At 48.1% G+C, this 15,521-nt stretch overlaps 1 protein-coding gene across 1 annotated transcript; it reads left to right on the top strand.

Moving 5' to 3' along the window:
- The first annotated feature begins 12,589 nt into the window (after positions 1-12,589).
- On the top strand, positions 12,590-15,271 carry JUND (JunD proto-oncogene, AP-1 transcription factor subunit). Its single transcript, XM_075352500.1, has one exon. The coding sequence runs from the start codon at positions 13,592-13,594 to the stop codon at positions 14,480-14,482; it is 891 nt and encodes a 296-aa protein (XP_075208615.1). The 5' UTR covers positions 12,590-13,591; the 3' UTR covers positions 14,483-15,271.
- The last annotated feature ends 250 nt before the right edge of the window (positions 15,272-15,521 follow it).

The raw sequence follows: 15,521 nt of genomic DNA, 5'->3' as shown, positions 1-15,521 counted from the left end.
GTAACGTACCTGGTCACCCTGGACCCTGCCCGTGGAAGGCGGAAGCCCTTCCATGTGAACATGATGAAGGCACATCATGAGCGGGAGGCATGTGCACTTTGCACTCCCTGTGTGCAACCTGCCCGAGGAGGGAGAAGCGGAAACCCTCTTGGATATGCTAGCCCAGGTTAGGGCAGGCGGATCCATTGAGGATGTGGAGGTTGGCCACCAGCTCTTGGAGGACCAACGGTCCCAGCTGTGGGCCACCCTACACCCCTTCCGGGGGTTGTTTACCAACCAGCCCGGAAGGACTAACTTGGCTGTCCATCACGTGGACACTGGGGATCATCCCCCGATCCGGCGTTCAGCATATCGGGTCTCCCTGGAGGTGCAGCAACACATGCGCCAGGAGATTGACGAGATGCTGAAGCTGGGGGTGATCCAGGCATCCAACAGCGCTTGGGCCTCGCCTGTAGTCCTCGTCCCTAAGAAGGACAGAACCACTCGGTTCTGCGTGGACTACAGGGGGCTCAATGCTGTCACGGTCGCCGATGCGTACCCAATGCCACGCATCGATGACCTGCTCGATCAGTTGGCCGGGGCTCAGTACCTGACCATCATGGACCTGAGCCGGGGATATTGGCAGATCCCCCTGACTCGCAAGGCCAGGGAACGCTCTGCCTTTATTACCCCATTTGGACTATACGAGTCCACGGTGATGCCATTCGGGATGAGGAATGCCCCTGCCACTTTCCAGCGGATGGTCAACACCCTGCTCAAGGGACTTGAAGGGTACGCGGCCGCGTACCTGGATGACATTGCCGTCTTCAGTCCCACCTGGGAGGACCACCTAGAGCATCTAGCACAGGTGCTCAGGCGGATCCACCGGGCAGGTTTGACCATCAAGCCGGGAAAGTGTCAGCTGGCCATGAGCGAGGTCCAGTACCTCGGTCACCGGGTAGGCGGGAGAACACTGAAGCCCGAGCCTGAGAAAGTGGAGGCCATCGCATCCTGGCCCACCCCCAGGACCAAGAAGCAGGTGATGTCCTTCTTAGGGACCGCCGGGTACTATAGGAGGTTTGTTCCACGCTATAGTAGCCTGGCAAAGCCCTTGACGGACCTCACCAAGAAGAAGCTGCCCTCTGCAGTCGATTGGACAATGGACTGCGAGACAGCCTTCCGGGCCCTAAAGGACGCCCTGTCCAGCCCGCCCGTGCTACAGGCAGCCGACTTCACGCGGCCGTTTGTAGTACAGACCGACGCCAGTGACTTCGGCCTCGGTGCGGTGCTCAGCCAGGTGGACTCTGCGAGCCAAGAGCACCCAGTCTTGTACCTGAGCAGGAAGCTGTTACCAAGGGAAGTTGCCTATTCCACGATGGAGAAGGAGTGCCTGGCCATAGTGTGGGCCCTGCAGCGTCTGCAACCCTATCTATACGGGCGCCACTTCATCGTGGAGACGGACCACAATCCCCTCAGCTGGTTGCACACCGTCTCTGGGACGAATGGGCGATTGTTGCGATGGAGCCTTGCGCTCCAGCAATACAACTTCACCATTCGCCACAAAAGGGGCCGTGACCACGGTAACGCAGACGGGCTGTCCCGACAAGGAGAGGTCGCGGACGGGCGCACGGGGGAACACCGGAGTGTGCTGCCCCCTAGCGCCCTCAAAAGGGGGGAGGTGTGAGGTAAATCCGGAGATATGACGATAAATCATGATATTCAAGTATGTCAGGAAGCCCTCTCCTGGTGTCACCCCCCCTTTCCTTCACACAACTGGTTTAGCAACAAATCCCATGGCCATCTCCTGTGATATGGAGATGAGGTGGTGTGGGAACAATGGACACAGGATGACTCCCGGCCGTCACCCTGTAACAAGAGTTGTATCTCATTAGCAAGGCTATGGAACTAGCTAGACAGAACGACTCCAGTAAAAAATGGTTCATATCTCGCAAGCCATATTTCCGATAAATATGGCAACCATAAAAATGGTGTCTCCGCATGCGGACGATACCGGCACACCCTTTTTATGGGAGCAGGACATTGGGAAATGCCCCAGGCGTGATATCAGCCAATGGGGAACTGGCAGACAGGTCATGAGTCCCCTCGTTCTGTAGCTAAATTCATAACTGTCACAATGAGAGCATTGGCGTCCGCCTACGACGCTCCCAGGCAAAGTTATGGCCATATTCCATGTTGTGGATTTTGTCCATAACTCCAGCCAGGGGTGGAGCAGTGCTCCCTCTGAGGTCACGAAGGTAGGAGGGGACCTGGATTTGTCCAGGTTGATAACCCTACTTCGGCCATTTTCCAGTGTTCTTTCGCTGGGGGTCACGTGCAGGAAACATCTGTGGGAGTTCCTAGAAACCTGGTCTACAGCGCCCCCCTGTGGCCAGACGCACAAGGTAACTGATTGAATTGCATACCTGTCTGTAAACCATGCTTTATCTGTAACTGTACTCTGACATATGTATATTCTGTAGATTCCCTATTGTATATATTGTAGTTTCTAGTGTGCTTTAGGCTGATTAAATTATATAATTAATCTTGGGCTGTTCTGTTATCTCGATCTTGAATCCCACGTCTGTGTGTTCGGCTAATAGTTACCGTAAATCGGTTGGTGGCAGCGAATTGTGCCAAGGATTGTTGTGGGGAGGCCAGTGAGATTCGGGGAGATTTTATATATTCCGCCCGCGGAGGTCGGGGGAATATATACCTTACTCTCACCGGGGACCCTTCAATAATCGGCATAAGTAGTATAGCGGCCTCCTTGCTTATTGTCGGGCAATTCCATAATTGGCCTGACTATAAGAGGGGCGCTAGAGAGCGCGTCACGTGCTCTGTCTGTCGGTCGGGAGGTATAAAGGAGGGGTGACCCCCACTTGTTACCCCCCGATTGTGACGTACTGGTAGCCAGCGCGGGGGATTTCTGAGTGACCCCCCCCGGTGGTTTGTGACAGCATGCACTAATGTTTTTGCTGATTCTTGGTTAAGGAAAGCACGGATCTGGGAGATACTTTTGAGTTGTAGTCTGCATGAGGTGAAGAGGGCATGGATGTGTGGCTTGAAGGATAGAGCAGAGTCGAGGGTTACTACAAAGCAACGAGCTTCTGAGACTGGAGAGAGTGAGCAACCATCAAGTTTGATGGAAAGGCTTGTTGGAGGAAGAGTGAAGACAATAAACTCTGTGTTGTCCATGTTAAGCTTTAGGAATCGCAGAATTTTGGTTAGTAGAGAGGTAATGTCAGGTCCAGAGAGGTAGATCTGTGTGTCATCGGCATAGAGATGATACTAAAATCCGTGGGACTCTATGAGCTGTCCCAGGCCGAAGGTGCAGATGGAGAACAGCAGGGGTCCAAGAACTGAGCCTTGGGGGACACCGACAGATGGGAGCGAGATGAGGAAGTGGTGTGAGAATGGGAGACGCTGAAAGTTCGGTCGGTTAGGTATGAGGAGATCCAAGATGGGGCCAAGTCTGTGATGCCCAGAGATGAGAGAATCTGTAGTAGGAGGGAATGGTCTACTGTGTCGAAGGCAGAGGACAGGTCCAGGAGGAGGAGGATAGAGTAGTGGCTTTGGCGGTTAGTAGGTCATTGGTGACTTTGGTTAGGGCAGTTTCAGTAGCGTGATATAGTCGGAAGCCCGATTGTAGCTGGTCAAAGAGGGAGCAGGAGGAGAGGTATGACGACAATTCAAGATGGACATGCTGTTCCAGTAGTTTTGAGGCATAGAGGAGAAGTGATATGGGGCGATAGTTTGACACAGAGGATGGGTCAAGGGAGGGCTTTTTGAGGATGGGTGTAATGGAGGCATGTTTAAAGCATGAGGGGAATATACCACTTGTTAGTGATAGGTTGAAGAGATGAGTTAGGGCTGGAATGAGGACTGCGGTGATGTTGGGGATGAGGTGCGATGGGAGTGGGTCAAGTGCACAGGTGGTTAGATGTGATCTTGATAGTAGAGTGGAAAGATTGTTTTCTGTCATGGTGGAGAAGCTGGATTTGGAGGAAGAGGGCTGACTAGCTATGATGAGGGGCTGTGGTGATTGTGGGCCAAAGCTTGCTCTATGTTGTCAATCTTTTGCTTGAAGAAAGATGCAAAGTCTTCAGCTGAGATGAGAGGAGAGGGAGGTGGTGCTGGAGGATGGAGGAGAGAATTGAAAGTGTTGAATAGCTGTTTAGGGTTGTGAGAGAGAAAGGATATGAGGGATGAGAAGTAGGTTTGTTTTGCAGCAGTAAGTGTGGACTTGAAGGTCTCTATATGCAATGAAGTGCTCAGTGGAATGAGACTTCTTCCATCTGCGCTCAGCAATTCTGGAAGCCTGTCTCAGTTCTTTAGTCTGACTCGTGTGCCAGGGTTGCCTGTTGATTGTGCGGGTTTTGGTGTGTGTGAGGGGGGCAGCTGATTCAAGAGCGGAAGAGATTGTAATGTTGTATCCAACCTCAATGTCTAAAGTCACTGATTCACAGTTTAAACTGCATATGGAAAGTGAGAGGCAAATTCATAATAATGCCCACATGCCTATGGACTTAGAATGTGATGTAATAAAAGATCCTGTAGGTGTAAGGACTTGTTCAGATGAGCATATAATATGGACATATTCTGAGTAAAACTTGGACAGCACACAGACTAATCTAACTCAGTAGTGCTGTTTAGATGATACATTTTTCCACACAGACAGAATCCATTGAGAATAATCACAGCAGGCATGATTCTTAGGAGTCTCATATGAGACTGGCCCTTTCAACTCTATAGGTGTAAACACAATGGGGATTTTTCTGGATACATTTCCATTGTTAACCTAGGAAACTGTATTTAATCATGTACATTATTGAATCTGCATTATTGGGCAGTATGATAGCTCAGTGGTTAGCACTGCAGTCTTGCAGCGCTGGGGTCATGGGTTCAAATCCCACCAAGAACAACATCTGCAAGGAGTTTGTATGTTCTCCCTGTGCTTGTGTGGGTTTTCTTCCAAAAACATACTGATAGGGACTTTAGATTGTGAGCCCCAAAGGTGGACAGAGTTGCCAATCAGTGTATGTAAAGCGCTGTGGAATTAAAAGGAACCTGTCACCAGATTTGGGGCCTATAAGTTGTGGCCACCACCAGTGGGCTCTGGTGGTGGGCCACACTCACCAGCATTGAGGTCCTGCACAGGTGCACTTTGATCTGCCCTGAGCAGGGTAAATCAAAGTATTTTAGTGCGCCTGCGCAGGACCGGCAAGTGTGTATGATGTAGGACGCGTCATGCACCCCGGCTATAGAAGGAGGATGAAGATGGCCGAAAGAGAAGGCACCGGCAACGGAGACGCCCATATGACCCAACTCCACCACAGCGACCGTTTAGGTGATTATTATAAAGTGTTTTTTATGTTCTACACAGCGGCCTGGGCTTTAATATACAGCATGTTAGAATGCTGTATAAAGAGCCCAGTGGTGGTGGCCGCAGCTTATAGGCCCCAAATCTGCTGACAGGTTCCCTTTAATGGCGCTATGTAAGTGAATAAATATTATTATTATTATTATTACAATGTAGATGTAGGAAAACAGATCACACATGGATGTAAAACGGACACATGGATGGCAATATGGATGAAAATGGGATCAAAATCGTCCGAATTTTCTGGATGAAACTGGGACTATTTTTCAGAAGCTCAGCTGTCTGATCCAATACTTTAATCCATATAGTATATTTCGATATGATATTAAGCCGTGATTCATATTGTGCCATCTATAAATAGCACCTGTTTGTATCAGCATGTATGGTGAGGTGTACTAGAAATTGGCATAATTATTGGCAAACATGAGGCTTAAGATTAACCCTTCCCTGGCAGCTGGGTGTGTCTTTTCACAGCCTACACATGACAATACTATATGAGGATACATAACTTGTAGACTTTCCAGTAATTTATTTCTGACTTGGCAATGCTTCCGTTCTTACATATGGACAATGCCATAATAGTGTTAGTTATTTCACTGCCTGATTAAATGTGCTGTCCGAGAGCAAAACGGATACTATACAAAAAGTACGCGAACCAATGCAAGTCCATGTGGTGTAAAAGTTTACAGCATGTGCTACTATGATACTATGATTCTTAGGGGTACTTTGCACACTATGACATCGCAAGCCGATGCTTGCGATGCCGAGCACGATAGTCCCTGCCCCCGTCGCAGCAGCGATATCTTGTGATAACTGCCGTAGCGAACATTATCGCTACGGCAGCTTCACATGCACTCCCCTGCCCTGCGACGTCGCTCTGGCCGGCGACCGCCTCCTTACTAAGAGGGCGGGTCGTGCGGCGTCACAGCGACGTCACATGGCAGGCGGCCAATAGAAGCAGAGGGGCGAAGATAAGCGGGACGTAAACATCCCGCCCACCTCCGTCCTTCCGCATAGCTGGCGTGAGCCGCGGTGACGCAGGTAGGAGATTTTCCTCGCTCCTGCGGCTTCACACACAGCGAAGTGTGCTGCCGCAAGAACGAGGAACAACATCGTACCATCGCTGCAGCGAAATTATAGAAATGTCGGACACTACACCGATGATACGATTATGATGCTTTTGCGCTTGTTAATTGTATCATAAAGGATTTACACACTACGATGTCGAGAGCAACGCCGGATGTGCGTCACTTTCGATTTGACCCCACCGACATCGCACCTGCGATATCATAGTGTGCAAAGTACCCCTTAGTCTACTTCAGATGCACCCATTAAAAGTCAGTGTTTGGGCAAAAAACAGATCACATACGATACGTGTCTTGCATTTTTCATGGATATATCAAAATGTTAAATTGTATTAGAGTTTTTAATAACTATTACATTGTTCATGTGAAAATGGATACCATACGGATAGACAAAATGGACACATGGATTGCATAAGGATGTAAAAAATGGACATAATGATGGATTTATACAGAATGCACATAGATGACAATATGTAGGAAAAAATTGTTTTTTGGGCATAAAACAGATGGGAACCCGGCACAGTCAATCACTTCTCTCTTCAGTGACAGTAGCACTGTCAGCACATGACCATTGGGGCCAGTAACACACCGCTGCAGTCATCTGAGGGTAGTCTCCCTGATTTCACATGTCTCCTGGCGATAGGCCTTTCTCCTGGTACTCTTACCTATGCTTTTTCAGCCTTACTTGTGTCACCTTTGACTGTATGGGAGTTTGCCTCCCCTTTGGTCATTAGTCCACAGATCCTTTTTCTACTATTGCAGGCCTCAGCGTACTACTCTGGCTTCATAACATATTACCTGTGAGCTCCAGTTTTCCCATATAAATACAGTGCACATACTGAATTCACCCTCTTCTTAATTTCTTTGGACCCGCATCTGGTGTCCTATCCTATCCTTTTTCCAAAGGACGTGGCATACCTACCTCCTTCTTATATGTGCTCATCGAATTGTCCTCCTTTTTTTTGACTATACGGTATCATTTTGTCCCTGTTGAAGGCTCTTTTATGAGCCGAAGCGTCGACATAACCATTTATGTGAATTATCACTTTGACAACCATGAATAAATCACAAGCATACCACAAACCTATTGACTCTTTCAATTTTTTCCTGAACTGTGTGCCAGGGTTCTTCTCTAGTTTGTATTGACTTTTTTCTCCTGAGCACCAGACTAACAGCGGTTGAGCCTAGCATAATTCCTCTGTTGCATCTGAGGGTAGTCAGACATCCTCACTACAGCACATTTCGCAAACACTGTTGAGAGCAACAGAACAGTGTGCCTGATGAGCATTTTAAGTCCCTCTGTAATTTAAATAGGTTGGTAATTAAAAAAAAAAAAATAATCTTGGGCAATGACTAATTAAAGTGGTTATCCATGGCTTAAATCAACCCTTTCCTGCATTCTAACAAGCCCCTCTATGTGGCTTACCGACTGCTTAATTAATGAAAAATAATCTTTGACCCAACACTTGCGCTATGCAACTTAGTGGTTGACTAGTTGGAGGGCGAGGAGTTAATGATTTCTCGAGACTAATGTTCCCTCTAATCATGTAAGCACACCTGTGGCTTGATCAACATGATTTACAATAGTAATATCACCGCAGATACTTTATCCCTGAAAATATACAATGAATCCGGGTGTACATCGCTGGCTTCATGGGCACACTGCGTATGCTCATTGTAATAAGCCATATAAAGGGACTTGTCAGAATGTAGGGAAAGGCTGCTATAAATATATGGTGGAAGTTTAGGGGGGCTAGTGCTGCTGACTGTTCCCTTTAAGAATTAATGACCTATCTATAAGATACCATAGCACCCCCAATGATCAACTAATAACTGCCCCAGCAGCAGCCGGATATAAGAATAGAAAGAAAACAAGCTCACCTGTTCACCATAAGCCATCAACATGCCTGGAGCAAAGGAAGAATACAGTGTGACTCCACATTGATTACCAATGTGGCGCCCCTGAGGCTCTGGTCGCCACAAGGTATTGCACTCCACTTAGGGTATAGTGCTGGTCATGAATCCAGGGGAGGTCGGTGCCGGTTTCATCATACACAACAACATACATACATTGGTTGCCCCTTCCCCACTGGGGATTGGGCTAGGGTCGGGTACCAAAGGGGTTGCCAACAGTGTAGCATTTACAGGATGCCATCACAACAGGGGTCCCAATGCACTAGCTTAGGACCTGGGTAGGGGGAGGAATGGCCACCAGGGGGAGTGAGGAGTCACACACAGCAATATAGAGAGTTCCCCAGCAGGAGTGACTGTGAGCGGATGTCTTTCCCAGTAGCTCTTGTGGCACATAGGAGTTTTACAGTCGCTGTGGGGGATACCATGTCAGTTCCCCCAGGGCCAGTGCTGTTCAGGGTGCAGCACCCAAGGGTGGTGTAATTCCATGTTGCATGACCAGATTCTGCTGGACGGAGGAGTTCCATGCTTCTCCGACCACACAAGTTTCCAGAGCCAATTGGCACCTAGGATTCCGGGGCCTCGATCACGGTCAGACTCAAGGGAATCCATGCTACTGGCATACGGAACAGTACTCTACCTAGTACGGAAGGGACTCTAAGTGTTTCAAGCCACAGGGACCACTAAAAAGCGCAGTGAGAAAGGGCCCACAGACTACCACACTGGTTCTGACCTCCCATGAATCCAGGATCGATCTGAGCCCATCACGGCAGTGACCAGTACTACTGGGCTGGCGACTGAAGCTATGAGAAAACTACACCTTGAACCCGCCATCCGCCATTACCTCCCCTCTTCATCCACCCGGGGCCCACGAAACGTGCGTTGGGTGTTTGGGACACCATTACTGTTGTTTGCTGACTCCCTTATAGGTATACTGCAGGTTACTACAGGACCTTTTTTGCTGCATTATATGTTCGTTATGTAATTCCTTTGGATATCTTCTAGCACACTTGTTTTTATTTTGTTTAAATTCTTGCATTACTTACATCTTGATTGGTCCAATTGTAATTAATTGTTGTTACTAATTTCATTATACGGGGAGTTATCTGACTAGGTGTTCCCAATATAATATCTACCCTTTGAGGGGTTCCGCTTTTTGGAGACATCTTTGTATGTTTGATATTTTAATTTTTTTATATCTAATAAAAATTAAATTGTTATATGCGGTTGCATATGTTGGTTGTGTCTCATATAGTAAAGACGGTGAATAAAATGTCCCAAAAACAATTGTGCGATTGAACTTTTTCTGCAATTTATCTGCACTTGGAATTTGTTTGCTGTGCAAAGAGGTGCAACCGAGACAGCTAATGCGGAAAAAATTCCCAAGTATATGCCATTGGTTATATTAAAAAATATGCAAAAAGTCTGTGACGTTTATCTATTTTGGAAATTCCTCTCAGCGCCTCCTATTTTCCGACTCTATAGGGGGCTTTACACGGTAGCGATATCGCTAGTAATTTGTAGCGATAGCGAGCGTGTAAGTACCCGCCCCCGTCGCGCATGCGATTGTTTGTGATCGCTGCCGTAGCGAACATTATCACTACGGCAGCGTCACACGTACTTACCTGGTCGGCGGCATCGCTGTGACTGCCGAACAATCCCTCCTTCAAGGGAGAGGGACGTTCGGCATCACAGTGACGTCACCGCAACGTCATTAAGCGGCCGGCCATTCAAAGCGGGAGGGGCGGAGATGAGCAGGATGTAACATCCCGCCCACCTCCTTCCTTCCGCATTGTGGCCGGCGGCAGGTAAGGAGACATTTCTCGCTCCTGCGGTGTCACACATAGCGATGTGTGCTGCCGCATGAGCGATGAACCACCTGGATAAACAACCCTTACCGATTTTTGAGTTTGGGACGACCTCTCCATGGTGAACGATTTTCACCATTTTTGAGGTCGCTTAAGGTCGCTGGTCAGTGTCACACGCTGCGATATCGTTAATGACGCCGGATGTGCGTCACTAACAACTTGACCCCGACGACAAACCATTAACGATATCGTAGCGTGTAAAGCCCCCTTATCTCTGGCAATGTCTCTGGCACGTAATGTCTCAGCCTTGAATTTGGACTTGTGCAGATAGCCAGCCTTTTATCACATCTGCATTTCGTTGCTTTGTATCAGTCCAGCTGGTGACCTTGGGTACGCATACTTTTCCTGATATGTAGCAGTAATCCGAAAACCATCTGAAATATATATAAGACATCAGCTGCAGGCTTTAAAAGTCCATCTTGCTCCTCATATACAAAGGAAAACTTGGTTATAGAAAGGTATATACTGGATATATAAAAACATATAGAGAAACATATATATATATATATATATATATATATATATATATATATATATATATTACTCTCACAGTAGATAAGCATATAGAAAAATATTTTGTATTCTCACAAGTGTGCCTGCGTCCCCATTCAGAGGGGGGGCCAGCACAGTGTGAAGATGCCTTTAAGGGTGTTGCAAATTATATATGAATTTAAAGGTCAGTGGATTTGGGTCCTATAAGCTGCGGCCACCACCACTGGGCTCTTATATACAGCATTGTAACATGCTGTATATAAGAGCCCAGGCCGCTGTGTAGAACGTAAAAATCACTTTATAATACTTACCTAAAACGGTCGCTGCGGTGGAGTTGGGTCATATCGGCGTCTCTGTTCTCTGGTGCTGGCACCACCTCTTTCGGTCATCTTCATCCTCCTTTTCATGCCTGTGTGCATGACGCGCCCTACGTCATACACACTCGCCGGTCCCGCGCATGCGCACTACAATACTTTGATCAGCCCTGCTCAGGGCAGATCAAAGTGCGTCTGCGCAGGACCTCAATGCCGGCGAGTGTGGATGACGTCGAACGCGTCATGCATCCCGGCTTCAGAACATGGAGGACAAAGATAGCCGAAAGAAAAGGCGCCGGTGCCAGAGAACGAAGACGCCCGTATGACCCAACTCCACCGCACTGACCGTTTAGGTTAGTATTATAAAGTGATTTTTACGTTCTACACAGCGGCCTGGGCTCTTAGGCCATGTGCCCACGGGAGCTTGTTTCTGCGGATTTTGCCGCGGAAAACCTGCGGACTTTTCTGGATTTCCCAGATAAATCCGCAGGTTTTAGCATGTACAGTCACTCCCCATGTTATCCTATGGGACATGGGGAGTGCTGTGTCCACGCTGCGTCAAGTGCGGCTGCGGAACATGGTGCGGATGTCCCGCAGCCGCACATAACTGCATATCAATTATTCCTGCGGAATTACCTGCGGAAATCTCGGCCCTCCGCTATGGAGATAGAGGCCGGGACGTCCGCAGGTAATTCGCATGAAAGTCCGCAGGTTTACCGCAGATATTTCGCTGGAATCCCGCAGCTAAAAATAGCTGCGCATGCCGGCAGGCAGCTGCGGGAAACATGCGGCCGTACCTGCGGATACATCCGCAGCTACAAACTCCCATAGGCACATAGCCTTATATACAGCATGTTAGAATACTGCATATAGGAGCCCACTGGTGGTGGCCGCAGCTTATAGGCCCCAAATCTGCTGACCGCTTCCCTTTAAATGTGGCAACAAAAATTTTATTTGGCTTCAAAGCTTTTCGGATTAGGAGCCTTTTTTCTGGGGTCTAAAACCCTGCAAAGTGGTCCTCCTGCTCCCCCATAAGAACTCAATGTGAGCAAATGCTAAGGGGGATCCATGATGGTCGCCATTCAGCTTTCACATAAAGGCCTCTATAGTTGCTATTTCTAGCAATGGCCTTATCAGTGGTGGAGGGAAGGTTCCTCTGGTGAGCTGCACAGCAGAATGTCAGCGGTGCCTGAGGAGAAGCGCTCTGTCCTCCCTCTAGAAGTCCACACAAAGGCAGCCCTCACTTGTCCCGGCTCTGACGAGCGCCACTCCCTGTCCACGTGTCTAAAAATAACCTGTGACGTCTCTGGGCTCTGGGAGCGCTTTAATGAAGCGCAGACGTCAGCGACACGTGACTTACAGGCGACTTATTATTGGACGAGCAGAGCCTTCAGCGGCTAATTAGTTAACCAATGACATCAGCCCAGTGTGCATCACTACACGGTTCAGCCTGCCCACAATCTTAACCAGGGAACGGCTAACGTCATATCGGACCAATCAGAAGACAGCTAAGTGACATAATGTCCGAGGGAACATTATATAAGGAAGTACGGGCGGCGGCGCCGCGGCTTAATGATTGTTAGCTGCTTGGTGCCGTTCTCAAGCTGTACTGCGGAAGTGCCTGCTCCGGAGCAGACAAGCGCGGCTGGAAGGATCGCTCACTCCTAAAGCTAGCCGGAAGGAGCTGATCGGTGGGCACCTCCTGTCCCGAGGTGAGACCTGGCAGAGCTGATCGGTGGGCACCTCCTGTCCCGAGGTGAGACCTGGCAGAGCTGATCGGTGGGCACCTCCTGTCCCGAGGTGAGACCTGGCAGAGCTGATCGGTGGGCACCGCCTGTCCCGAGGTGAGACCTGGCAGAGCTGATCGGTGGGCACCGCCTGCGCTGTGACCTGGTGAAGACCCTGGCAGAGCGGATCTGTGACACCTCCTGTCCTGTGACTTGGTAAATGAACTGGCAGAACTAATCGGTGGGCACCTGTCCTGTGGTGTGACTTGGTGAAGACCCTGGCAGAGCTGATCTGTGGGAACCACCTGTCCTGTGGTGCCACCTAGTGAAAGACCTGGCAAAGCTGATCTTTGGGCACCTTCTGACCCTTGATGTGACTTGGTAAAGACTGGCAAAGCTGATCTGTGGGCACCTGTGACTTGGGAAAGACCCTGGCAGAGCTGATTTGTGGGCACCTCCTGTCCCCTGGTGAGACTTGGGAAAGACCCTGGCAGAGCTGATCTGTGGGCACCTCCTGTCCCCTGGTGAGACTTGGGAAAGACCCTGGCAGAGCTGATCTGTGGGCACCGCCTGTCCTTTGGTGCCACCTAATAAAGGACCCGGCAGAGCTGATCTGTGGCCACCGCCTGTCCCGTGGTGTAGACAAAAGCTGCCTGCCTCTTAAAGGGGAACTTACACTCCAAGAACAAAGAAGCAGATCCTAAGTAACTTCCATTTGGAGTTAAGGGCACGCCTACAGAAGTTTTTTTTCCTTTAATCTTGTGTCCACAGAGGACAGATGGGGTGTAAGTAGCAGAACCCCAAACTCTTCTTCCTAAGACTGTCCTATGGTATAATGGAAATACCCTTTTACCATGATGAGGTGTTGAATTTGCATCAGTCTTCAAACTTCTACACTGCAGCCACCATGATGAAGAAGGACCTTAACCTCAACCTGACTGAGCAGGTAGCAAACAGCCTGAAGCCTCTCCGTGATTCTGATGGCCTACTGACCTCCCCTGATCTGGGACTCTTGAAGCTAGCTTCTCCAGAACTTGAGAGGCTCATCATTCAATCAAATGGCCTGGTCACTACCACACCAACCACCAGCCAGTTCATCTACCCAAAGGTGGCCAGCGAAGAACAGGAGTTTGCCGAAGGATTTGTGAAAGCACTTGAAGATCTTCACAAACAGAACCAAGTTGGGGTGCCAAATGCAGTGGATTTGAGCTCTGTACCTACTGGTGCCAATCTCCAGCCTCCCCCACCAGGTGATGCCCCTGTGTACGCCAACCTCAATAGCTACTCTACTGCATCAATGGGAACCACTGTAAACTACAGCACGGAAACTGTGCCATTTCCACCTCCGCCATCAAGCTTGTCACAGCAGTCTGTGGTCCCACCAAGTAGATTACAAACTCTGAAGGATGAACCTCAAATTGTGCCAGAAGTGGCAACTTTTGGAGATAGCCCACCAATGTCTCCAATTGATATGGACAATCAAGAAAGAATAAAGGCTGAGAGGAAGAGGCTAAGAAATAGAATAGCGGCCTCTAAATGCAGGAAGAGGAAATTAGAGAGAATCTCTAGACTGGAGGAGAAAGTAAAAAGCCTTAAAAATCAAAATACAGAGTTGGCATCTACTGCTAACCTGCTGAGGGAACAGGTGGCCCAGCTGAAGCAGAAGGTCATGAGTCATGTCAACAGTGGCTGCCAGCTTCTTCCTCAGCAAGTCCAAGCTTATTAAAGCTCGACTTGTGCTCAGTTTCTCTTTTTATGCCTACTGATAAACTTCATTCCGAAAAAGGAATCTATCCACCATCGCCCAACCAAAGACTATTGTCTTGTTTGTTGAGACACCATTGATAGCCATGTCTAAGACACGGTGAGCGGTAGACATTGTGTGAAGCTGCTCGTTTCTGGAGGCAAATCTCAAATAATGTCCAGTGGTAAAAATGTTTGTTTACATGGTAGAAAATGACTTCTTTTTAGGAGATCAATTGTAGCTTGATCTGTGCAGAGCAGATCTGGCTCCTGAGGGCCTGAGCAAAAGGGTTAATTCTGTAGGGTATAGTAAGGGGGCACTCTGCTCTCGTCCAGGACCCACGTTTACACCCCATAAAAGCTTCATAAAACATGTCCTAGACAAACTTGGTTTACTCCGAATATACCAAGTGCAATTAGTGCTGGTTGCATATTTACTGCCTTAAATGTTTACAAGGTCTTGAGCAGGGAGAAGAGGGGCATTCCTCTATGTTTTAACCTCTTTCTTGCCAGAGGGTTTGGCTTTTCAGCAGGCCACTCCATCGGCGTAGTTAAGCGTCTGGGTGTGTGATGCTTGCACGCCGGATTGTAAAATAATGTAAATGGAACATTTTACAGATCTTGTTTTGTTTGAAGTGTTTGATTCGACTTGCTATATTTATGTTATACTGGGAACAATGTTTTTAAGCTTTTTTTTTTGTTTTGTACTACACATTCCAGTATATCCAGTACTTTAGTGTTCTTATGTACAATAAAGTATGGTGGAAATGAAGGTTTGGGTCCTATAATCTCTTATTTTTTGTTCTATGGTTTATATTAAAGGCCAGTTGTATGTTCTGTGGGAAATGCGCACAACAATGTGCATTTGCTCTTTTTTTCTTAATAGATGGCTCTACAATACTGTCTTATTTAGTATATGTGTATTATTTTTATTTATATATATATATATATATATGTATGTATATGTGTGTATATATATGTATATGTGTGTATATATATGTATATGTGTGTATATATATGTA

The sequence above is a fragment of the Anomaloglossus baeobatrachus genome, chromosome 1 (genome assembly GCF_048569485.1).
Source record: "Anomaloglossus baeobatrachus isolate aAnoBae1 chromosome 1, aAnoBae1.hap1, whole genome shotgun sequence".
Lineage (NCBI taxonomy): Eukaryota > Metazoa > Chordata > Amphibia > Anura > Aromobatidae > Anomaloglossus > Anomaloglossus baeobatrachus.
The sequence above is the reverse complement of the archived record's forward strand: the minus strand, read 5'-3'. Positions and strand labels throughout refer to the sequence as shown.

Coding starts and splice junctions, on each gene's coding strand:
- JUND (XM_075352500.1), top strand. CDS start 13,592: ATGGAAATACCCTTTTACCATGATGAGGTGTTGAATTTGCATCAGTCT.